This window comes from Entelurus aequoreus, linkage group LG06 (genome assembly GCF_033978785.1).
Source record: "Entelurus aequoreus isolate RoL-2023_Sb linkage group LG06, RoL_Eaeq_v1.1, whole genome shotgun sequence".
In the NCBI taxonomy this organism is placed as follows: domain Eukaryota; kingdom Metazoa; phylum Chordata; class Actinopteri; order Syngnathiformes; family Syngnathidae; genus Entelurus; species Entelurus aequoreus.
This window is the reverse complement of record NC_084736.1, coordinates 34551631-34577778: the sequence shown is the minus strand read 5'-3', so window position 1 is coordinate 34577778 and position 26148 is coordinate 34551631. Positions and strand designations below refer to the sequence as shown.

At 42.1% G+C, this 26148-nt stretch overlaps 2 protein-coding genes across 11 annotated transcripts in view; one reads left to right on the top strand and one right to left on the bottom strand.

The window, feature by feature from the left end:
- The window catches only part of LOC133652161 (MAGUK p55 subfamily member 2-like), a 39090-nt gene extending 14575 nt beyond the window's left edge, over positions 1 to 24515 (bottom strand). For 2 of the 7 annotated variants that reach the window (XM_062050595.1, XM_062050596.1), the window contains exons 1-6: positions 24343 to 24515; positions 21190 to 21283; positions 17331 to 17486; positions 14942 to 15115; positions 14412 to 14519; positions 13105 to 13224 (exon numbers count right to left, since the gene is read on the bottom strand). In XM_062050595.1, the coding sequence (XP_061906579.1) occupies positions 13105 to 13224; positions 14412 to 14519; positions 14942 to 15115; positions 17331 to 17486; positions 21190 to 21270 (639 nt within the window). In that variant the 5' untranslated portion in view covers positions 21271 to 21283; positions 24343 to 24515. Of the gene's footprint in view, positions 1 to 13104; positions 13225 to 14411; positions 14520 to 14941; positions 15116 to 16456; positions 17094 to 17140; positions 17311 to 17330; positions 17502 to 17570; positions 17744 to 21189; positions 21284 to 24342 lie in introns of those variants that run through there. The other 5 variants (XM_062050598.1, XM_062050599.1, XM_062050601.1 and 2 more) reach the window with 5 other exon arrangements.
- A 293-nt stretch (positions 24516 to 24808) lies between these two features.
- Positions 24809 to 26148, top strand: part of smarce1 (SWI/SNF related, matrix associated, actin dependent regulator of chromatin, subfamily e, member 1) — a 55501-nt gene continuing 54161 nt past the window's right edge. For 3 of the 4 annotated variants that reach the window (XM_062050603.1, XM_062050606.1, XM_062050602.1), the window contains exons 1-2: positions 24810 to 24924; positions 25138 to 25179. In XM_062050603.1, the coding sequence (XP_061906587.1) occupies positions 25173 to 25179 (7 nt within the window). In that variant the 5' untranslated portion in view covers positions 24810 to 24924; positions 25138 to 25172. Of the gene's footprint in view, positions 24925 to 25137; positions 25180 to 26148 lie in introns of all 4 variants that reach the window. The other variant, XM_062050604.1, reaches the window with a different exon arrangement.

Below are 26148 nucleotides of genomic sequence, written 5' to 3'. Positions count from 1 at the left end.
ATCTGCGCACCTGGCAGCAATCAAGAGGACAGCATATGATCCAGTCACTCCTTTGAACGTCGTTAACTCTTGTAGTAAGCATTACGTCTCTGGCTTCCCTCTCGTTGTCCTCGCCTTGCTTTTGTCTTTTGCCCCTTTTTGTCTTGTTGACTGATGTCCCTTATTCTCCTTGCAGTTGCCTCCCTCAATCCTCGATCACTCGTTTTGGACTTGGACATTGTTGCTTGCCGCCTGCCTTCGACCACCTGCCTGTCCCTGGATCTCCCTTGTGCCTACCCTCTTGGTCAGACGAACTTTTCATCCATCACGCATGTACAACATCCTCTTGCATTATTTACATGGTTAAATCTACACTTAATCCTGCAACCAACACTTAGAGTAGCATACACATCCCACACAATAATCAAAGGTTACAATAAACTTGGTAACCTTAAGCTCTTCGTGGTGTCGTCTCCTTCCAACCCTCACGTACATAACAGTACGTTCCGGCCAACCATGTCGGAACCAGACGACACCCCCCAGCCTAGTCTCGCTCCCCAGGCTCGGATCCCACGAAGTCTGGACTTGGAGGTAATGTGCTCAGTCCTTAAGACGCACCAGACTCGTTTTGAGGCATTAGAGGACAATTTTGAGAAAACTTTCACCAAGTTATATACTAAGTTGGACCAGCTAGGCCCCAGTCCAGTGCAAGACTTGGTAACAGGACAGCATGCTACACCAGCTACTAGCTCCGGTAGCACTTCCCTTAGCCGGGAGCCCAAGATTGCTAGCCCTAGGTTTTTTTAGGGTGATTTTGAGCTCTGTAGGGGGTTTTTGGTGCAATGTGAGTTCATTTTTTTGCACCAACCCTCGCGCTACACTACCGATGGGGCCAAAATCGCATTTGTTTTTTCGCTGCTTGCCGGACCTGCTCTCAAATGGGCTACTGCAGCTTTGGACAAGTCACTAGGCCTCGGCACCGACTACTCAGTCTTCCGGTCCGAATTTTTGGCCGTATTCGACCACCCCAAGGATGGGGGGGATGCCGCAGGACGCTTGCACACCACCCAGCAAGGAACTCGCTCGGTGGCAGCTTACACCCTGGAGTTCCGGACCATTGCGGCAGACAGCGGCTGGAACGACAGGGCCCTCCAGAGTGCGTTTCGTCGAGGACTCTCCGAGGAGATCAAGGAAGGTTTGTTGAGGGACAGACCAACCTCCTGTGGAGTCCTCATTGACTTGGCACTGCAATACGACCAGAGACTTTTGGAGGGATCAACCGAGAGAGCCCGTGGAGTCGCTAGGAGACCTCCTGCAGTGCGAGCGACCCCTGTTTTCCAGTCTTACGGAGAAAGATCTCCTCCTTGTCATGGAGCGATGTCAGCACCCGAGGCCATGCAAGTGGGAAGAACCCGTTTGGAGACGGGGGAGAGGGAAAGAAGACTGAGGCAGCATCTCTGCCTCTACTGTGGTGAGGCGGGACACATTATCCGCAACTGCCCCTCCCAACCTAGAGACCGGGTGCAACAGCAAGGGGGGATCCTGGTAAGCCACACGACATTCCCCCAGGAACAAGGGAACCCAAGCATCCTATTTTCCGCCTCTTTAACATGAAACAATAGAAGGGTGGCAGTAAAGGCATACTTGGACTCTGGGGCTGACGATAGCCTGATGGACTACGGGTTCGCCCAACAGAACGGGATTCCCTTGGTGTCTCTTGACAAGGACCTTCCAGCCCAAGCCTTGGATGGACGTCCGTTGGGTCCCATTAAATACCGCACGGAGCCTCTACTACTCACCTTATCGGGGAATCATATCGAAACTATTCGCTTCTGGGTATTGGAGGCCTCCGTCGCTCCGGTGGTTCTGGGAAGAGCATGGCTGAGACAGCACGACCCACATGTCTCCTGGACTTCCGGAAGGATCATGGCATGAGGCACCCTCTGCCACGCAAACTGCCTTAAAGCAGCCTCCGCCCCCAGCAGACCCTTTAGGACCAACAAGCACCAGGCTGACTTAGCTTCCATCATGCAATGCTACCACGACCTAGCGGAGGTCTTCAGTAAAGAACGAGCTCAATCTCTTTCTCCTCACAGACCATATGACTGCGCCATCGAGCTGCTCCCCGGTGCTTCCCTCCCTTCCAGCCGCCTGTACAACCTGTCTCTTCCCGAAAAGGAGGCCATGAAGGAATATATCACGGAATCACTGGCATCCGGAATCATCACCCCGTCTCGATCTCCTGTGGCAGCTGGATTCTTCTTCGTGACCAAGAAGGACGGATCGTTGAGGCCATGTATCGACTACCGACATCTCAATAACATAACCATAAAGAACAAATACCCGCTACCTTTGCTCAACTCCTCTTTCGAACCTCTGGCCCCAGCAACCATCTTCACCAAGCTGGACCTCCGCAATGCTTACCACCTGGTCCGGATCAAGAAGGGTGATGAATGGAATACGGCCTTCAATACACACCTTGGCCACTTTGAGTACAAGGTCATGCCCTTCGGCCTTACCAATGCTCCTGCTGTGTTTCAGATGTTGGTCAATGACATCCTCCGAGACATGTTGGACCAGTTCGTCGTGGTCTACCTAGACGACATCCTAATTTTTTCTCGCAACCCACAGGAGCACCAGCAGCATGTTCGTCTCGTCTTCCAGCGGCTCCTTGAGAACAGGCTTTTCGTCAAGGCAGAGAAGTGTCGTTTTCACGCTTCTTCAGTGGATTTTCTTGGCTTTATCGTCGAAAGGGGCCATGTCAAGGCCGATCCCGAGAAGGTCAAGGCCGTGTTGGATTGGCCACAACCTGCATCTAGGACGGAACTCAGAAGATTCTTGGGATTCGCAGGCTTCTACAGGAGATTCATTCGAAACTTTAGTCGAATTGCCGCACCCTTAAACGCTCTCACCTCGTCCAAAATTAACTTTGTGTGGTCCCTTGAGGCCGACAGTGCTTTTAGAGGCCTCAAGACCAGTTTTGTCTCTGCTCCCGTCCTCGTCCACCCTGATTGGGACTGTCCTTTTTTGGTCGAGGTGGACGCTTCGGACTCTGGGATAGGGGCCATACTTTCGCAGCGTTCTAAGATCGATAACCTTCTCCACCCATGTGCATTTTTCTCCAGGCGACTCTCTCCAGCAGAACTTAACTACGACGCTGGCAACAGAGAGCTACTGGCTGTCCATAAGGCCTTATCCGAGTGGAGACACTGGCTTGAGGGGGCAAAGCACCAGTTCCAGATCCTGACAGATCACAGTAACCTTCTCGCCATCCGGTCAGCTCGGAGGATCAACAACCGTCAGGCTAGATGGCAGCAATTTTTCTCCCGTTTCGACTACATTCTATCTTACAGACCCGGTTCCAGGAATCAGAAGGCGGACGCACTTTCTAGGGTGCACATGGCAGAGATCATCCACCCATCAACCCCCGAGACCATCCTTCCTCCGACTCGTATAGTGGGGATGATATCTTGGAAGGTGGAGGATTTGGTTAAGGGCGCCCTTCACTCTCGTCCAGGACCTAGGGGCGGACCACCCGGAAAATTGTTTGTTCATCGCGAACTTCGATCCCGGGTTCTGGATTGGGCGCATTCCAGTTTGTTTTCCTGCCATCCAGGGTTCCAAAGGACCCTGTCCTTCATTCGAAGACGGTTTTGGTGGCCATCCATGGCCGCCGACACACGTGAGTTCATCGCCGCCTGTACCGCTTGTGTTCGCAGTAAGCCGTCACATCGACCTCCAGCTGGCCTCCTTCATCCTCTGCCGATCCCTGCTCGTCCGTGGTCACATATCGCCTTGGACTTCGTTACGGGGTTTCCCGTCTCAAGAGGTAACAACACCATACTCACCATCGTCGACCGTTTCTCCAAAGCAGCCCACTTCGTTCCACTCCGCAAGCTGCCTTCTTCCTCCGAGACGGCGGACCTCCTCACCCTGCACGTCGTCAGACAACACGGAATTCCGATGGACATTGTGTCTGACCGTGGGCCCCAGTTTACCTCGAAGGTATGGAAGGCGTTTTGCAAAGGGATCGGGGCCTCGGTCAGCCTCACGTCCGGATATCACCCCCAGAGCAACGGGCAGGCCGAGAGGGCCAACCAGAGTCTGGAGACCATGCTCCGATGTGTCGCACAACGTCAACCTACATCCTGGAGCAAGTTTATTCCTTGGGTTGAGTACTCCTACAACGCCATGAAGAGCTCCGCCACCGGTATGTCTCCATTTGAATGCTCTTTGGGCTATCAACCCCCCGTGTTTCCCCAGCAGGAGCTCGAGATCGCAGTACCTTCAACCAGGGCCCACATCCGGAGGTGTCAGAGGGTGTGGAGAGCCGTCCGTACGGCACTGGTTAAGGCATCTGAAAGGATGTGTCGCAGCGCCAATAAACATCGCATCCCGGCCGCGTCCTATCAGCCGGGACAACTTGTCATGTTGCTCGCCAAGGACCTCAGCCTTCAGGTACCGTCAAAGAAATTAGCTCCCTGTTTTGTTGGTCCCTACCCCATCATTTCCATAATCAACCCGGCATCTGTTAAATTGGCTCTCCCACCCTCGGTCAAGCGACAACCTGTGGTCCACGTGTCCCAAATAAAACCGGTGGCGGAGAGCGTTCTATCTCCCCCTACTCCTACCCCGCCCCCCCCTAGGTTCCTGGATGACGGTGACCCGGTTTGGACGGTAAAGAAGATCCTCAGGGTCCGTCGACAGGGTAGGGGGCTGGTATACCTGGTCGACTGGGAGGGATACGGACCGGAGGACAGATCATGGGTGCCGGCCTCCTACCTTGCCGACCCCTCTCTTCTGGAGGACTTCTACCGCGCCAACCCGGGGGTCCTCAGACGCTCGTCGGGTGCCTCGCCCAAGGAGGGGGGTACTGTCACAGCGCGGATGCGAACCCAAGATTCTTCCGCAGCAGGTTCCCACACTCTATCTGGCAGCATGTCAGTACACGCCCCTGCACGCGCCGTGCGCACCACGCCCACGCTTCGCCGCAGCTGCAGGCTGTCTTTCATCTGCGCACCTGGCAGCAATCAAGAGGACAGCATAAGATCCAGTCACTCCTTTGAACGTCGTTAACTCTTGTAGTAAGCATTACGTCTCTGGCTTCCCTCTCGTTGTCCTCGCCTTGCTTTTGTCTTTTGCCCCTTTTTGTCTTGTTGACTGATGTCCCTTGTTCTCCTTGCAGTTGCCTCCCTCAATCCTCGATCACTCGTTTTGGACTTGGACATTGTTGCTTGCCGCCTGCCTTCGACCACCTGCCTGTCCCTGGATCTCCCTTGTGCCTACCCTCTTGGTCAGACGAACTTTTCATCCATCACGCATGTACAACATCCTCTTGCATTATTTACATGGTTAAATCTACACTTAATCCTGCAACCAACACTTAGAGTAGCATACACATCCCACACAATCATCAAAGGTTACAATAAACTTGGTAACCTTAAGCTCTTCGTGGTGTCGTCTCCTTCCAACCCTCACGTACATAACAGAAATAGTGTGTACTATCAAAGTGTACAAAGTATATATACTGTCCACTATTAGTGTGTACAAAGTATATATACTATCCACTATTAGTGTGTACAAAGTATAAAATAGTGTTTACTATTAATGCGTACAAAGTATAAAATATTGTGTACTATTAGTGTGTACAAAGTATAAAATAGTGTGTACAAAGTGTAAAATACTGTCCACTATTAGTGTGTACAAAGGATAAAATAGTGTGTACTATTAGTGTACAAAGTAGGGCTGCAACCAACAACTAATTTGATAATCAATTAATCTGTTGATTATTACTTCGATTAATCGATTAATAATCGGATAAAACAGACAAACTACATTTCTATCCTTTCCAATATTTTATTGGAAAAAAAACAGCATACTGGTACCATGTTCTTTCAACTTGCCAAATAAAACAAGGAAAATGTTACAAAAATGTTTTTTTTATAAAGTGCACCATTGTCATGCACAATAGCAATAATTTTGCTTGGGGGAATTTCAAAGCTGGCTACTACCTATTCCAACCATTCTGCAATGTTGGATGCTGAATGTCTTTCCTCTAGTGGCATGGTCGTAAGGCAGATTGACTCCATGTTCCATTCGTCTCCAATGTAATGGCAGGTATTGCCAAGGTAGGCTTCCGTGGCTACACTTGTCCACACGTCAGTAGTGAGAGCAATTTTGCTCTGGGTGGCTTTTATGTCAGTCTACACTGCTTGGAATGTCTGCACGTACTTCATCTCCATCAGTTTGGTAAAAAGGGTCCTCGAGGGAAGATTGTAACCAGGGTTGAGGACGTGAATCATTTGTCTAAAACCTTCATCCTCCACCATTGATAGTGGCCTCATGTCAGTTACCAACATATTCAGGATACCGTCAGTCAATGCAGCCGCTTGCTGTGGTGTGCACACCTTCCTTTGTACCAAGACGCTAATGCTGGCTTGTTTCTTTCTGAAATGAGAGAAACCATATAATGAACATACATAATAGCATCATTTGCATGTAACTCAATACATACATAGTTGATTTAATTAATAATTTCTGACGTAAAAGGCAAATACGCCACCACATTAAAAAAAAAGCTAAATTAAATAAATGGACATCGGGGATGCAGCATACACCAATAATAACACATAAATGTAACTCATCAGATCAGAACTGAATCAGATATCGTACACGTTTCTGTTGTGAATAATAAAGTACTCATTTTAGGCTGCCTCTGAATAGTAGCATGAAATATTCCAGCACCTTCATAACGTTTAGTTATACTAAAGCTTCACTCAAATCTAAATATATTTATAGAGCTTTATTGGGCCCGGCTACATTGATCCATTATGAAACGAACCTGAGATATTTCTGTCTGTTACGTTAGTTTCGAAATTGGTAACCGTGCGTTTTCTCTCTCAAAATGGAGTCAAATGTGCCGGAGACACATTATCAGCCCCGCGTTGCAACAAAGGGATAACGTTAACATTACTCACAAAAAAGCTGAACTCAGAATGCCTGTTGCGACTCAAAACAACACAGAAAATGCACTCTCCAAGAAGTTCCTAACACTGTTAATACACAACAGTTGCTGCTTCGCTTCCTTAAAATATTAATATTAAAATATTAAAAACACACAAAGACGGACATAACGGATCAATGTACTCGGACTATGGACTTAAAAAGTTACGTACCGTGGGTTCTTCCCTTCATCCATGGCTTCAACATGTTTCCTCTTCAGGTACTCCTGAAGCAATGTTGTACTTCCGTGCCATTTTGCAGGAAACGGTCTTCTTTGAAGTCTTTAAAGTGAAGTGTTCCCACACTTTTGACGACTTAAGTCGTACACTTGTCTCCATTGAAGCAATAACCTCAAGATGTTTCTCTGCTGAACTATCCGTACTGTTTTCCTCCGCCATTTTTCAAATGTTTCCAGGCAAAGGAGACGGCGTCGTCACGTGAGCTGCACATAACACATCATTGGCTGGCTTACTGCCACCTCATGAGACGTAGCCTCAGCGCCGCCCTGGTGCTGTTTTGTACTGTTTTTGTACCTATTTTCATTATTGTTTCTCAGCTGTTTGTAAATGTTGCAGTTTATAAAAAAAGGTTTATTGAAAAAAAATATATATATATATTTTAAAAAAAAAACGTAGCCTCAGCGCATGCGCATAGCATAGATCCAACGAATCGATGACTAAATTAATTGCCAAATATTTGTATAATCGATTTTAATCGATTTAATCGATTAGTTGTTGCATCCTAGTACAAAGTATAAAATAGTGTGTACTATTAGAGTGTACAAAGTATAAAACAGTGTGTATTATTAGTGTGTACAAAGAATGAAATAGTGTGTACTATTGGAGTGTACAAAGTATAAAATAGTGTGTAAAAAGTATAAAATAATGAGTACTATCAGTGTACAAAGTATAAAATAGTGTGTACTAATAGTGTGCACAAAATATAAATACTGTCCACTATTAGTGTGTACAAAGTATAAAATAGTGTGTGCTATTAGTGTGTACAAAATATAAAATATTGTCTACTATCAGTGTGTAGAAAGTATAAAATACTGTCCATTATTAGTGTGTACAAATTATAAAATAGCATGTACTATCAATGTGTACAAAGTATAAAAGAGTGTGTACTATCAATGTGTACACAGTATAAAATAGTGTGTATAAAGTATAAAAGTGTGTACTATTAGGGTGTAAAAGTTTAAAATACTGTGTACAAAGTATAAAATAGTGTGTACTATCAGTGTGTTCAAAGTATAAAATAGTGTGTACTATTAGTGTGTACAAGGTATAAAATAATGTGTACTATTAGTGTGTACAATATATAAAAGTGTGTACTATTAGTGTGTACAAAATATTAAATATTGTCTACTATTAATGTGTACAAAGTAGAGCTGCAGCTATCGAATATTTTAGTAATCGAGTATTCTATGGAATATCCCGATCGATTAATCGAGTAATCGAATAAATCATCTTTTTGCTTAAAAATAAATAAATAAATAAATTAACTTTTTATTTTATTTTATTTTTTTCCTGTCCAGCGTCTCAGGCAAATCATATGTAGATGCCCATATCAGCTGTACAAATTTACTTTACAAAAGACAAGTGCGAGATACTTCTCTTGTTGCCTTATTTGTATTTCGACTTTATTAAATGGATTTATATTATTATTTGGTGCCGGAGCAATATTTTTGCTTAATTCAGGTTTAATTTTACATGTTAAGATGTGCCCTCAATTATTGTGTTTGGCCTAATTGTTTTTTATTTCTGAACGCCTGTTTTCATTATTGAAGGCTGACACGCACAGTTGAAATGCGTCTGTGGTTGATTGTGCCAATTTGTGTGTTCTAATAAAAACAGGAGCGCTCACAGCACATAGGGCTCACAGCAAAGTTCTTGTCTCTCGTGCGTTTTTGATGATTATTACACGGCGTAGTTTAAATGGTGGTTTCTCCACGCAAATCTGCTGAGCTGTTTTCAACCTGCCAACAATACATAAACAATATAAAAATACAAACCACTTAATAATGACGACAACAGTTTTACATTTTAAGAATGCAATACAGTTCATTGCATTCTTTGCATGCAAAATAGTAATTGTGGGGGGAGGCGTAGCCAGCGCTGCCTGCAGGAGGAAAAGTCACCGCCGCTGTCCATGGTACTGAGGACGAGCACCATCGGGCAGGGGCGGGGTATGTGCTGACGGCGAGACACAGCTGGCAGGTGATTACATTTCACAGGTGGTACGTGTTAATCTAATCATCTGTTGTCTTTAACAGTAAGCGGCTGGGAGCACAGGGGGAGAGCGGATACGGACGTGACTGAAAAGTCGCGTTCTGGGAGATCAAACTTTTGATAAAAAAACATATGATCATTAAAACTCTGTTAAAACCTGCACGCTTGGATCCCGTGAAGTGTCTGTCAGTGGGACCGCGAGGAAGTGACTTCCACATCTGGCGCCCAATCCAAGAGGACAATAGCAACACCAAACCCACTAGCAGCACTGGGGCAGCTCATAGCGGAGGTGTCCGCAACGAGTCACCAACAAATGGAGGCGATGCGTGCGTAAATGGCGCAGCAGAACCAGGTGCTGCAAGCACTAATGGAGCGAACCGGAGCAGGGGCAACCGCGGCAGCAGCGCCAACTTTGGCGGTAGTGGGACTGCATCGGATGGCGGAAGCAGAAGACCCGCAGGCATTTATGGAAATGTTCGAGGCCAGAGCGGGAGCATGCGCGTGGCCCGAAGAAGAGCGGCGGGAGATGCGCAGCGAGCGGTGCTCAGCCTGCCACCAGCTTCCCGGGTGAGATACCGGGACGTGAAACGAGCGGTACTGGACCGGACGGGAGGATCAAGGGAGGACCACAGGCGCCAGTTCCGGGCGCTGCGGCTGGGTGAGGAGGAGCGGCCTTTTGCCCTTGGTCAGCAGCTGAGGGACGCGGCGGCACGCTGGCTTCAACCGGGACAGGTCGGTGAAACAATTGAACTAATTATTCTGGAACCATTTTTGGAGGCAATCCCGGCGCAAACGTCCGCGTGGGTCCGCTATCACCGTCCTCGGGACTTGGCAGCGGCGGTGGCGTTGGCGGAGTACCTGGCCGTCCACCGCGAGAGGAGGAAAGAGGAAAGGGCCGTGAAGACAGCGGAGCGTCCAGTTCCGGCGCGGCCCAGGACGCGTGCGCCGCCGGCGGAGGGAGCCCAGCCGTGGCCACGACTGAGAAACGACCCAATTGTGCTTTCTTTCCCGCCGCTGCCGACGCTGTGTCCCCCGCAAATTGCTCCTCGAATGCCTGGGCAGGCATGCTGGAGGTGTGGGCGGCTCGGACACCTGCAGCGGGAATGTCCAGCAATGGAAGTGGGGCAGGTGATCCGGGTTGTCGACCCTTCGGTGCACTCCCCCGGGCCAGAGGAGACGTACTATGTACCGGTAAGGATACAAGGGAGTACACACTGGGCGATGGTGGACTCGGGCTGCGAGCAGTCCATGATCCACCAGAACCTGGTTCGACCCGGGGCGTTGAGAAAGGTTACATGAGTGCGGGTTGAATGTGTGCATGGGGATATTCACGAGTACCCTATCGTGCCGGTGGAAAAAATTTTCAAAGGGGAAAAACATAGTGTTAAGGTGGCTGTAAGTTCGCGCTTAGCGCACCCCTTAATCTTGGGAACCAATTGGCCGGGGTTTAACTGGTTAATAAAGTAGTGCGCAGGGGTGCGTTCACGACCGGTAGGGAAAGGGGATAGCCGCGCTGTTCTCACCGGCGACGCAAGATTATCCGACGCTGCCGGGGGGAGGGGGAAGGGGAGCCGGCGGGGGCTTCGCAAGAGGTTTCCCCGGTTCCCCAATGGCGCCCCATGCATGACCTGGGACCAAGTGATATAAATTGATGGGCATCGGGTTCGCCCGGGGATAGCGTGGGATTTCCCTCACTTTGCATTGATTAGGGACAGATTATACAGAGTGAGTCGTGACGCTCAGACAGGAGAGGAAATCACCCAATTGTTGGTGCCAAAAAAGCCGTCGGGAAATTATTATAATAATAATAATGGATTAGATTTATATAGCGCTTTTCTAGACACTCAAAGCGCTTCACAGAGAAGTGAGAACCCATCATTCATTTTTACAACTCATTCATTCATCATTCATTCTCCGGTGTGAGCGGCACCGGGGGCAAGGGTGATGTGTCCTGCCCAAGGACACAACGGCAGCGATTTTTGGATGGTAAGAGGCGGGGAGCGAACCTGCAACCCTCAGGTTTCTGGCAAGGCCGCTCTACCCACTACGCCATGCCGCCCCAATTCGCCGCCATTTTCCAGGCGGCGAATTTTAACCCGATGGCCGGTCACATAGAGTATGATAAAACACTCAATCGGATAATGGTCCGGTTCTATTGGCCAGGCATTCGGGCAGACGTGCGCCGCTTGCCCGGACTGTCAACTAGTCAACCACGCGGCCACCCCTAGGGCAACTTAGCGGCCATTACCACTCATAGAGGTCCCATTTGAGAGAATTGGCATGGACCTCGTCGGACCATTTCACCCGAGCACCCAGGGATATCGCTTTGCGCTAGTCCTGGGGGATTACGCAACGCGATATCCCGATGCAGTACCGCTGCGCTCCATCTCTGCAAAGAGTGTCGCGCAGGCACTGTTTCAAGTTATCTCCCGAGTTGGAATCCCGAAAGAGATTCTGACTGACCAGGGCACGTCCTTTATGTCACGCACGTTAAAGGAGCTGTACGGATTATTGGGGATCAAACCTGTATTTGCCTGTCCTTCATTCTCAACTGTCTATGTGATGTCAAGGCTTGGTTAGCCCAGAATTTTTTAATAATGAATGAGGGAAAAACGGAAATTTCAGTTTTTGGTCCGGCCCTCACTGACTTGGGACCATTGCAAAATTATGTGCATCCCGAAGTCACCAGCCTTGGCGTCACTATAGACAGCGATTTTAAATTTGACAAACAAGTCAATGGCGTTTTAAAATCGTGTTTTTATCATCTTCGTCTTTTAGCAAAGGTAAAACTATTTTTATCTTTTAACCTTTTTGAACAAGTTGTGCATGCTTTTATTTCAAGTCGCCTGGACTACTGCAATGCACTTTATGCTGGCATTAGCCAAAAAGCTCTCTCCCGGTTGCAGTTAGTCCAGAACGCGGCAGCACGACTTTTAACAGGGGCCAGGAAACGTGAGCATATAACCCCAATTCTTCGGAGTTTGCACTGGCTCCCTGTTCATTTTAGAATTTATTTGAAATCCTTGCTGTTTGTTTTTAAAGCTTTACATGGACTAGCACCTCAGTATATCTCGGACCTCATCCAAATTTACACTCCTGCGCGCGCTCTGAGGTTCCGAGAGCCAGCTCCAGCTCGTGGTGCCCAGGACAAGACTTAAAACGAGGGGAGAGAGGGCCTTCTCTGTGGTCGGCCCTAAACTCTGGAACACTCTGCCCCTCCATGTTCAAACTGCTTCCACAGTGGAGTGTTTTAAGTCTCGTCTTAAGACCCACTTTTATTCTTTGGCTTTTAACACTACGTGAGTTGTGTGGTCTTCTGTCCTCTGTTGTCCTGTGTGTTTTTTTTAATAAATTTTGATGTCTATTTTACTGTTTTAATTGGTTTTACCCTTTAAAAATCGTTTTTAATCATATTTATTTTTTATATTGTATCTGTATTGGTTTTCTATTCATTTATTCTTTGTTTTTATTCAGTCATTGGTGTAGCATAATATTGTTTTTAATATTGTTTTAATATTGTTTTTAATATTGTTTTTAACATGGCTGTGCAGCACTTTGGAAACATTCTTGTTGTGTAAATGTGCTATATAAATAAAGTGGATTGGATTGGATTGTCCTCACCTGTCCTCACTTGTCCTCACCTGTCTTCACCTGACCTCACCTGTTCTTACCTGCACTCACCTGCTCTTACCAGTCCTCACCTGTCCGTGACTGTCCCTCACAATAACAAAGTACCTTTAGGAGAACTTGAATGTAGAACACAGTAGTATACAAAACATATACCCGATGGTAGTATTACTGTAGTATACATAGTTACTATGTCATGTAAAATACTGACTAGTAACTGACACCTGTCCTGCTGTGATGAAGGCACCAAGTGAGACAATCTTACCTGTCTTGGGGGATTACTTTCATGGTAGCTTGGGAGGATTTTTAGAACCACAGCTTGACTGGCAGCTTGCAGTTCTTCCTGCAGGACTCGAGGATCCTGTCCCACGTCTCTGCCGTTCACCTGACAGGAAGTAATACTTACATCCATCAATATGAAATATGAAAGGTCATTTATGGACTGTTACCCACAACGTTACTACCGACAGTTACTCACGACCGTTACTACTGACTGTTACTACCGACCGTTACTCACGACCGTTACTCACGACTGTTACTCACGGCCGTTACTCACAGCCGTTGCTACCGACTGTTACTACCGACCATTACTCACGACTGTTACTCACGACCGCTACTACCGACTGTTGCTCATGGCCGTTACTACCGGCCGTTACCCACAAACGTTACTGGTGGCTTTACTGCCGGCCGTTACCCGGAACGTTACTCACAACTGTTATTACCGACCGTTAGTCACAATCGTTACTCACAACGTAACTACCGACCGTTACGACGTTACCCGTGACCATTACCAACGACTGTTACTACCGACCGTTACTCACGTGTTACTCGTGCCCGTTACTACCGGCCGTTACTCACAACCATTACCCGAGACCGTTACTACCGGCCGTTACTACCGGATGTTACTACCGGCCGTTACTACCGACCGATACTACTGACTGTGACTCACCACCGTTACCCGCAACCGTTACTACCGACTGTGACTCACCACCGTTACCCATGGCCGTTACTAGCGACATTACTCACAACCAACCGTTACTCCTGACCATTACTCCCGACCATTACTCACGGCCGTTACTCACGGCCGTTACTCACGACCGTTACCCGCGAATGTTACTCGCAGCCGTTGCTCACGACTGTTACTCACGGCCGTTGCTCACGATGTGACCCACAATTGTTACTCACCACAGTTACTCACGACGTAACCAACAATAGTTACCCACCCTCATTACTCACGACCGTTACTCACAACTGTTACTCACGACTGTGAATGCTGATGAATGCCAACAATATCTTGGTTTTGATAAAATGCTAACACTGTATTGGTATTGATAAAATGCTAACAATATATTGGTATTGATAAAATGCTAACACTGTATTGGTATTGATCAAATGCTAACAATATATTGGTATTGATAAAATGCTAACACTGTATTGGTACTGATAAAATGCTAACAATATATTGATATTGATGAAATGCTAACACTGTATTGGTATTGATCAAATGCTAACACTGTATTGGTATTGATCAAATGCTAGTTAGGATTGATTGGAAAAGAAAACCTAACTCACTTCTTTGATGACATCACCAACACGCAGCAGGCCTTGCTGGTCGATCATTCCGCCATGCAGGATTCGTGCTATCACTAACTCGCCATGTTCCACCTTGAAGGTCACACCCTGTAATTGATAATAACTTCATATTCACCTTCAATGTTCACCCCGAGAACATAACTCAGTAAAAACTTCAACAACTAATAATAATAACAATGCCATATTACTACTGCTACTACTAAAAACTATATATAATAATAATTTCATAATAGTAATACTACTACGCTTATTACTACTACTACTACTAGTAGTATTACTACTACTACTACAATATTACTAGACATTTGGTGGAGGAAATAGAAGTAATTATGTCATTCTAAAGTGTGTACTTTGACTCGTTTCATTTCCAACCTCTGTGAGGCAATAACTTGTCCTTTCTGTGCCTCCTAAATAATAAAAGACTGCTAGAAGGAGGCGGCCAACAATGCAGAAAATGAAGATGAATGTATTCTGCCTATAAAACTCTGGTTGTACTTCCAAGTACTCACCAGGTTTTCTCCTGCCACTTTGCGTATGCCCACCATGCGCACAGCATCAGGCGGCGTCTGGAACTTGTTGACGACTTGGTCGCGATGGCGCTCGTGGCTCATGAAGTCGCAGGGACTTGGAGGTGGGCTGCTGTCTTCTTTGGACGCCACTGAATCGTGAGTTTCTAGTAAAGACTGACATGAAAACTTCATCAAAGTCAACTTTTCTTTTCAAAACTAAACACCCGCAGCAGCTAGCATGTGTTAGCAATAGAAGCTACTTCAATATTTAATATATTTGTCACAATGATGCGGTCTGGAAACATTCATGCTTCATGGCGGGGAATTGAAAACATTCTATATTTTTGTGAGATGGCTAACCTCACAAAATGTGCAGAAAGTAGTACTCAACTAGTAGCATCAACTAATATTATGAACTAATATTATCAACTAGTATCATCAAGTAGTAACATCAACTAGTAGCATTGACTAATATCAACTAGTATTATCGACGAATATAATCAAATAGTATCATCGGCAGGTATCATTGACTAGTATTATTGGCTAGTATCATCAACTATTATCATTGACTAGTATTATCGACTAGTTTCTTCAACTAGTATCATCAACTAGTACTATTGACTAGTATCATCAACTTTTATCCTCAACTTGTATTCTCGACTAGTATCATCAACTAGTATTATCGACTAGTATCATCAACTTGTATGATCAACTAGTATCGTAAAATTGCATCATCGACTAGTATTATCATCTAGTATCATCAACTAGTACCAACTAGTATTCTCGACTAGTATAATGAACTTGTATGATCAACTATTATCATCAACTCACATAATCGACTAGTATTATTATCTAGTATCATCAACTAGTACCAACTAGTATTCTTGACTATTATAATCAACTAGTATTATTGATTAGTATCATCAACTAGCATCACCGACTAGTATTATCAACTAGTATTATCAACTAATATTATCAACCAGTACTATTGACTGGCATTATCAATTAGCATTAAGAAATAGTAATATCAAGTGGTATCATGAACTAATATCATCGTCTAGTATTATCAACTAGCATTAACAGTTACTATTATCAACTAGTATCAACTGTTAGTATTATCAACTGATATTTTCAACTAGTATCATTGACTAGTAGTATCAACCAGCATTAACAGTTAGTATTATCAACCAGTATTATCAACTAATATTAACAGTTAGTATTATCAACTGATATTATGAACTAGTATTAACAACTAGTAATACCAAATGATATTATCAAGTAGTATTATCAACTAGTAATATCAACTAGTATTATTAACTAGTCATTTAAACTAGTAATATCAACTAGTAGTATCAACTAGTAATATCAACTAATATTATCAACTAGTAGTATCAACTAGCAATATCAACTAGTAATATCAACTACTATTATCAACTAGTATTATCAACTAGTATTTGCAGACATGTGACAATGTGCTATTTCATCATTCATCATAATTCTTTAGAGTTGTGCTACCTTATTGCCGTCCAAGCAGAAGCAGGAAGTGAAAGAAGCGAACATTAAACATACGTCAGTTTGCATCACACAAGCTGCCACCACAAACGCGTCGACGACAAACATTTACCCATGAAGATATTAAGAAGCTGCAGATGTGGTGTTTGACATGTTTCAAGTTTCAAAACTTGACGGCGGAACATTATAGCGCCTGTATACAAACGCGATCCGTCACTCAAATACGTGGGTGTGGAACAGAAACATGACTTCCTATTGTGACACAAGTCTAAACACTGAACAATATCATTGTCACTTTTTTCTTGTTGCTTCCTGTTTAGCGCTCTTATTTTTTCTTCTACTTCCTGTTCTGCTTTGTCCTCTGTTCCCCCGTACTCTCTTCTCGTCACCTGGTTCTATCTTGTTGACGGTTGCTGCTGTTAGCGCTAACTCTTTGTTTGCTTCTCCTACTTCCCTTCCCTGATTACGTCTCCAGCCGCCTTTGCGTCCTGGGGTCATGCAATGATCACATGACTTGACAAAACTACTGCAGTTGTTTGTACCACCCCCGATTGTATTGCTTGTCATATTATTTAGCAGTGGATACTTTTTAAAATGCAAGATGTTGCTTTGTGGTTCCACTGAAGTGGTGAGTAGAGGAAGTAGCAAGGTTCCAGGTGACATGAAGGTGGAAGGATGAATACACACCTGGACGTGAGGTTGTGTGTGGAAGGATGAATACACACCTGGACGTGAGGTTGTGTGTAGAAGGATGAATACACACCTGGACGTGAGGTTGTGTGTGGAAGGATGAATACACACCTGGACGTGAGGTTGTGTGTGGAAGGATGAATACACACCTGGACGTGAGGTTGTGTGTGGAAGGATGAATACACACCTGGACGTGAGGTTGTGTCAGCAAGTGAGAGAGTTCAGCAGCAGCGTCACAACAATGTGTGAAAGGATCCAAATCACTCAGGATCTCCTGCAGCAGCTCCATGTTGTTCTTCCTCACCGGGGACAGATGCAGCTGCTCAGGGTCCTCCTCTTCCTCCTGACGCACACACACGTGATAAATAACACTTTTATTTAGAATACATTTAAAATCAATTTGAAGTTCAAGAATGTTGAAACTTATCAAAGTTTAAATCATAAGAAACTAGGGTCCATGATGATGATGATGAAGATGATGATGGTGGTGCATGATGGTGATGTTGATGATTATGATGATGACCAAGATGATGATGATGATGTTGATGATGAAGACGATGATGAAAATGGTACAAGATGATGAAGATGATGATTTTGACGCTGAAGAAGAAGATTATGATGCAGATTATGATGATGATGTTGAAGATGATGATGAAAATGATGATGAAAAAGAACATGAAGATGATGATGTTGATGATGCAGATGAAGATGATGACAATGAGGATGTTGATAAAGAAGATGATGATGTTGTTGATGATGCAGATTATGATGATGATGATGATAAATAAATCAATGAGGAAATAGAAGATGATGATGACGATGATGAAAATGAAGAACAGCAAGGTGTGTAACGATGAAATATGTAACTGTGTTTAACAGTAAAGTGTGTAACAATATGCAACAGTGTGTAACACTCAGGTGTGTAACAGTAAGGTGTGTAACAATATGTAACAGTAAAGTGTGTAACAATATGTAACAGTCAAGTGTGTAACAGTAAGGCGTGTAACAACATGTAACAGTCAAGTGTGTAACAATATGTAACAGTGAGTAACAGTCAAGTGTGTAACAATACGTAACAGTGTGTAACAGTCAAGTGTGTAACAGTAAGGTGTGTAACAATATGTAACAATGTGTAACAGTAAAGTGTGTAACAATCAAGGGTGATGGGTCAAATGCAGAGAATAATTGCGCCACACCTAGTGTGTGTGTGACAATCATTGGTACTTTAACTTTAACTTAATATGTAACAGTGTGTAACAGTCAAGTGTATAACAATATGTAACAGTAAAGTGTGTTAGAATATGTAACAGTAAAGTGTGTAACAATATGTAACAGTGTGTAACAGTCAAGTGTGTAACAGTAAGGTGTGTAACAATATGTAACAGTGTGTAACAGTAAAGTGTGTAACAATATGTAACAGTCAAGTGTATAACAATATGTAACAGTAAAGTGTGTTACAATATGTAACAGTAAAGTGCGTAACAATATGTAACAGTCAAGTGTATAACAATATGTAACAGTAAAGTGTGTAACAATATGTAACAGTCAAGTGTGTAACAGTAAGGTGTGTAACAATATGTAACAGTGTGTAACAGTAAAGTGTGTAACAATATGTAACAGTCAAGTGTATAACAATATGTAACAGTAAAGTGTGTTACAATATGTAACAGTAAAGTGTGTAACAATATGTAACAGTGTGTAACAGTCAAGTGTGTAACAATATGTAACAGTGTGTAACAGTAAAGTGTGTAACAATATGTAACAGTAAAGTGTGTAACAATATGTAACAGTGTGTAACAGTCAAGTGTATAACAATCAGTGTTGGGACTAACGTTACTGTAAGACCGTTATTTTCGGCGGTAACGAGTAGTCTACTGCGTTATTTTTTATATTCAGTAACTCAGTTACCGTTACTACATGATGCGTTACTGCGTTATTTTACGCAATTTTTTATATAGTATCGGCTAGAAACTGAGAAGATCTGAGTGTGTTTTATTGGAGAGTTGCGGTGTCGTCCTTCTGATTCTTACTCTGTCACACACGCTATGTGTGCGCGTGTGTGTGGGGCGGGGGGGCGTGTCTGTGTTTACTAACAAGACATCATGGCGGAGCCGAAGCAGAGTTTCTTAACATGGAGATATTCTCACTACTTTTCTTTTTTCGAGCACAAAGAAAAGAACATTTTAGTTAAATGTAAGTTGTGTCTTGGATCAAAGATCCCATCTACTGCAAAAAACAGCAATTCAAATCTGCTGAAACAGCTACAAAAGCAACATGCTTCGACGAAGCTAGTAAAGAGAGACACAGACTCCGATGCCACTTCACCTCCACCTCCACCACCACCTAAGGATTTTAACGGAGGGACTGCTAGCCAGGACAACATTGATAGAGCCACTGCAGCGTATGTGCTAGAAGACATGCAGGCTATTTCTACAGTGGAGTCACCCGCTTTCAGGCAGCTAATTAGCATGATAGCGGGCGTCAAACAGCAAATGGCACGAAAACAATTTCCAAGTTCCTGGACACAGTGGACAATGAGTACATAAACATGGAAAGCAAGCTAAAGAATACACTCCAAACTCTGCCTCTGCTCACCATTCAGCACTGTAGGTACACACACTCTGTCAATTCTCTTATATACTCTTTCATTCTTCTAATTCAATCCAATCCACTTTATTTATATAGCACATTTAAACAACAAAAATGTTTCCAAAATGCTGCACAACAATATTAAAAATAATATTAAAAACAATATTAAAAACATAGAACCAATATAAAAACAATATAAAAATAAATATGATTAAAAACGATTTTAAAGGGAAACAACAATTAAAACAGTAAATAGAAATCAAAATTTATAAAAACAAACACAGAGGACAACAGAGGACAGAGGACCACATAACTCACGTAGTGTTAAAAGCCAAAGAATAAAAGTGTTTTAAGTCTCGTCTTAAGACCTTAAGACCTTAATATATATCTAATATTTATCTAATATATATATCTAATATATATCTAATATTTATCTAATATATATATATATATATATATATATATATATATATATATATATATATATATATATATATATATATATATATATATATATATATATATATATATATATATATATATATATATATATATATATATATATATATATATATATATATATACAGAACGGCCCCCGGCCAAATTGTTTTAACCCAATGCGGCCCCCGAGTGAAAAAGTTTGGGGACCCCTGGTATAGACTATAAAGTTCACACACATAAAAAGGGATCCTAGTGGGCCAGGCCAATCTTTCCTTTTCTCTAAACTAAAACTGGGGAAATGCGTAGGGTGTTCTGGGCTTCAGTACAGTGTTGATATCCTGAAAACATGATTTTATTTCACAATTCCTTGAGAGAAAAAAACGCCTGGTTAGGCGTGTGCATAGCAGTATGTGTGCTGTATATAGTGACATGACATATAATCATGTCATGTGTGCCTTCCTTGGGTGAAGCCAGGTTTACAGCTATGTTGTGACATGTTGTTATTATGCTGTTTGTTACTTATGTATGTTATGTTGCAGCTATTTAAAATAGTTGTGTCAATTTGTTCTGGCCCAAAATAAATTGGCCCTTTGAAACATATCTTTGTCTTTGTGTGTTGTATGTAGACCACATTGCTTAGCAGAGTTCAGTGATGCAAATGCATGTCAAGTTGATCAACCGATTGTATTATTCTCCAGTGCAACAACAGTACTGAAATGAAGGCTAAAAGGGCATTAATGGGAGCCTTAAAAAAAAAAAAAAAGTAACTAAATAGTTACTTTTCACAGTAACGCATTACTTTTTGGTGTAAGTAACTGAGTTACTTTTGGAATAAAGTAACTAGTAACTGTAACTAGTTACTAGTTTTTAGTAACTAACCCAACACTGATAACAATATGTAACAGTAAAGTGTGTAACAATATGTAACAGTAAAGTCTGTAACAATATGTAACAGTAAAGTGTGTAACAATATGTAACAGTCAAGTGTGTAACAGATGTGTGTGCGTGTAGCACACCTGAGGACTCTCCATGATGCCCTTCAGGTAGATGAGATCCAGGTCATTGGCAGTCGTTGAACTTACAGTATTTTCACTCATTACTTCCAATATACTGTAAAGACATGATATCAACATTTAGTCGGCGATACAGGAGAGTAAGGTGATATAATCCGTTTCAACTTCTGCCCATATATTACAAATATGATATTATATTTGATGTGTCAAAACTACACTTCATGAATAATAACAACACAATAAGAACAGAAACTTAAAGAGCTCAATGCAAAATACTCAACAAAGAAAAAAGAAATATATATATATATGTATATATATTATATATATATATACTGTATATATATATATATATATATATATATATACATATATATATACAAGTATATATATATATATATATATATACTGTATATATATACATATATATATATATATATACACATATATATATATATACATATATATATATATATACATATATATATATATATATATATATATATATATATATATATATATATATATATATATATATATATATATATATATATATATATATATATATATATAAATAAACATAACATACATACATACATATATACATACATACATACACACATATATATATATATATATATATATATATATATATATATATATATATATATATATATATATATATATATATATATATATATATATATATATATATATATATGTATGTATGTATGTATGTATGTATGTTATGTTTATTTATATATATATATATATATATATATATATATATATATATATATATATATATATATATATATATATATATATATATATATATATATATATATATATATATACATATATATAAAAATATACATACATACATATATATATATATATATATACCGATCACCACCTGGTGGTGAGTTGGCTGCGATGGTGGGGGAGGATGCCGGACAGACCTGGCAGGCCCAAACGCATTGTGAGGGTCTGCTGGGAACGCATAGCAGAGTCTCCTGTCAGAGAGAGTTTCAATTCCCGCCTCCGGAAGCACTTTGAACATGTCACGAGGGAGGTGATGGACATTGAGTCCGAGTGGACGATGTTCCGTACCTCTATTGTCGAGGCGGCCGATTGGAGCTGTGGCCGCAAGGTGGTTGGTGCCTGTTGTGGCGGTAATACTAGAACCCGCTGCGGTGAGGGATGCCGTCAAGCTGAAGAAGGAGTCCTATCGGGTTATTTTGGCTCATAGGACTCCGGAGGCAGCAGACAGGTACTGACAGGCCAAGTGGTGTGCGGCTTCAGCGGTCGCGGAGGCAAAAACTCGGACATGGGAGGAGTTCGAAGAAGCCATGGAAAACGACTTCCGGACGGCTTCGAAGCGATTCTGGACCACCATCCACCGCCTCAAGAAGGGGAAGCAGTGCACTGTCAACACCGTGTATGGTGCGGATGTTTTCTGCTGACCTCGACTGCGGATGTTGTGGATCGGTGGAGGGAATACTTTGAAGACCTCCTCAATCCCACCAACACGTCTTCCTATGAGGAAGCAGTGCCTGGGGAATCTGTGGTGGGCTCTCCTATTTCTGGGGCTGAGGTTGCTGAGGTAGTTAAAAAGCTCCTCGGTGGCAAGGCCCGGGGGGTGGATGAGACCCGCCCAGAGTTCCTTAAGACTCTGGAGGCTGCGGGGCTGTCTTGGTTGACAAGACTCTGCAGCATCGCATGGACATCGGGGGCGGTTCCTCTGGATTGGCAGACCGGGGTGGTGGTTCCTTTCTTTAAGAAGGGGAACTGAGGAATGATCACACTCCTCAGCCTTCCCGGTAAGGTTTATTCAGGTGTACTGGAGAGGAGGGTACGCCGGATAGTCGAACCTCGAATTCTGGAGGAACAGTGTGGTTTTCGTCCTGGCGACTTGTCCAGGGTGTACCCCATCTACCGCCCGAATGCAGTTGAAATAGGCTCCAGCATCCCCCGCTACCCCAAAAGGGACAAGCGGTAGAAATTGGATGGATGGATAATATATATATATATGTCTTTTATATATTATCTATATATGTCTTTTATATATTATCTATATATGTCTTTTATATATTATCTATATATATATTATCTATATATGTCTTTTATATATTATCTATATATGACTATTATATATTATTTATATATGTATTGTATATATTATCTCATATATGCCTTTGATTTATTAGCTATATGTGTATTGTACATATTATCTATATATGTATTGTATATATTATCTACATCTGTATTTTATACATTATCTATATATGTCTTTTATATATTATCTATATATGTATTGCATATATTATCTATATGTGTATTGTATATATTATCTAGATATGCATTGTATATATTATCTATATATGTCTTTTATATATTATCTATATATGCCTTGTATATATTATCTATATATGTATTATATATATTATCTATAAATATATATATATATTGACGGCGTGGCGAAGTTGGTAGAGTGGCCGTGCCAGCAATCGGACGGTTGCTGGTTACTAGGGTTCAATCCCCACCTTCTACCATCCTAGTCACGTCCGTGGTGTCCTCGAGCAAGACACTTCACCCTTGCTGCATGGCAGCTCCCGCCATCAGTGTGTGAATGGGTGAATGTGGAAATACTGTCAAAGCGCTTTGAGTACCTTGAAGGTAAAAAAGCGCTATACAAGTATAACCCATTTATTGTATATATTATCGAAATATGTATTATATATATTATCTATATATGTATTGTATATATTATCTATATATGTCTTTTATATATTATCTATATATGTATTTTATATATTATCTATATATGTATTTTATATATTATCTATATATGTATTTGATGTATTATCTATATATGTCTTTTATATATAATCTATGTATGTATTTTATATATTATCTATATATGTCTTTTATATATTATCTATATATGTCTTTTATATATTATTCTATATATGTCTTTTGTCCAACATAAATCCGCCTGCACACCAAGCGGACATCAAACAAAGAACACACAAATACCGAGCAAATGTTGACAATAATGTACATTGTAATACGTTTAAATATGCTTCTTCATGAAACAAGCAAGAGAGAAAAATAGACTATAATACCTGATATTGAGAGAAAAATAGAATACAATACCTGATATTGAGGATATTGATGATATTTATAGTCGGGATGCTCCGTTGATAACACGATGAGACGAGATCAACACAATCGATAGTCTCGCGAGATCATAGTTTGCCTCCTCCTTCTCTCCCGCCTCTTCTTGTTCTTGTTCTTGTTCTTCTTCTTCCTCTTCTTCTTCTTCTTCTTCTTCTTCTTCTTCTTCTTCTTCTTCTTCTTCTTCTTCTTCTTCTTCTTCTTCTTCGTCTTCATATTCGTGTTGTTTTGATTCACATTAGCGCCACCGTCTGAAATGGAGTTTGCATCAAAGTGGTTCAAATGCAGTTATGTGGTAGCAAAATATATATTTATATTTGTATTAATTGCGTATTAATACTTTTTTTTTACTTAAATGTTCACTATTTTCAGTATGTTCAGTCTTTGTAAAGAAAAAACAACGATTGACGATGTTTAGCGTAAGTCATGCAGTAACCACCTTAAACCGCATGGTGGTGCTTATGTAAAGTTGGAGGAGAAAGGAAAGGAATTAAAAGTGACGAAGAAGAAGAAGACGGAAAAGCAGCGACACACTACTGCTTGCAGAGAACAAAGGCGACAGTAAGTTCTCTTTAGTTTCACTTTTCATCTCCATTCTTGCATTCAGCTCTTTTCTACTTTTTATTCCGAACGTGCTAAAATATTCAACATTTATGTTTGTAGTCATTGATAATTTCCTGGTCCCAGTATTCCGTGTTTTAGAGCAGGCCTCGTCGCCTCGAAGAAGTCATATTTGATCATATTTCTATCAAAATAACCTTTCTTTCCTCTCAGGCTCACTGGAAAAGGTCGCCGCTATTTCAACCACGATGTCGAGTAAGTATTAAAAATAGTTAATTTTATTCAATTCATTCATACAAATTAATAATAATAATAATACATTTTATTTGGTATAGGGATTTTCAGGGTACTCAAAGATGCTTTACAGAAAAAAAAATAATAATATAAAACAGTTCAAAGTAATAATACATAACACTGGAAATATAAAAGCAGTACATAGTAATAATACATAATAACACTGGACATTACGAGACGTTTAAACTAGTGCGTTTGTCAGTGAATATTTCCGTGTAATGGAGAGCACAAACAAAGTGCAACTGCAAAAAATACACCATGGGACCAAAGAAAATTACGAGTGCCAGAAGGTGAGAAACACTATTGAATTCAAGAAAGAACTCGTAGCAAATAATGAAGGTGGCGTCAATAAAAAAGAAAGTGATGGATAAGTTGATTACTATAGCAATATGGTTGTACAAAGGTCCTGGGTTCGATCCCCGGGCTGGTGGTCTTTCTGTGTGGAGTTTGCATGTTCTCCCTGTGACTGCGTGGGTTCCCTACGGGTACTCCGGCTTCCTCCCACCTCCAAAGACATGCACCTAGGGATAGGTTGATTGGCAACACTAAATGGTCCCTAGCGTGTGAAAGTGAGTGTGAATGTTGTCTGTCTATCTGTGTTGGCCCTGTGATGAGGTGGTGACTTGTCCAGGGTGTACCTCGCCTTCCACCCGAATGCAGCTGGGATAGGCTCCAGCACCCCCTGCAACCGTGTTCCTTTGGTCTTGTGGGTAGCATCTAGGGATGATGTTCGTTAAGAAATTATCAAGTTCGAGCCCATTATCGAATCCTCTTATCGAGCCGATTCCTTATCGAATCCAGACAGGTTGTTGTGTGTGCAAGCCATAGATGTTATGTGACTGGGCCGGCACGCTGTTTATATGAAGGAAAAGCGGACGTGACTGAGGACAGCATGCGGCCGTTATAGGGTGAAGGTTTCAGGTGAGAGAG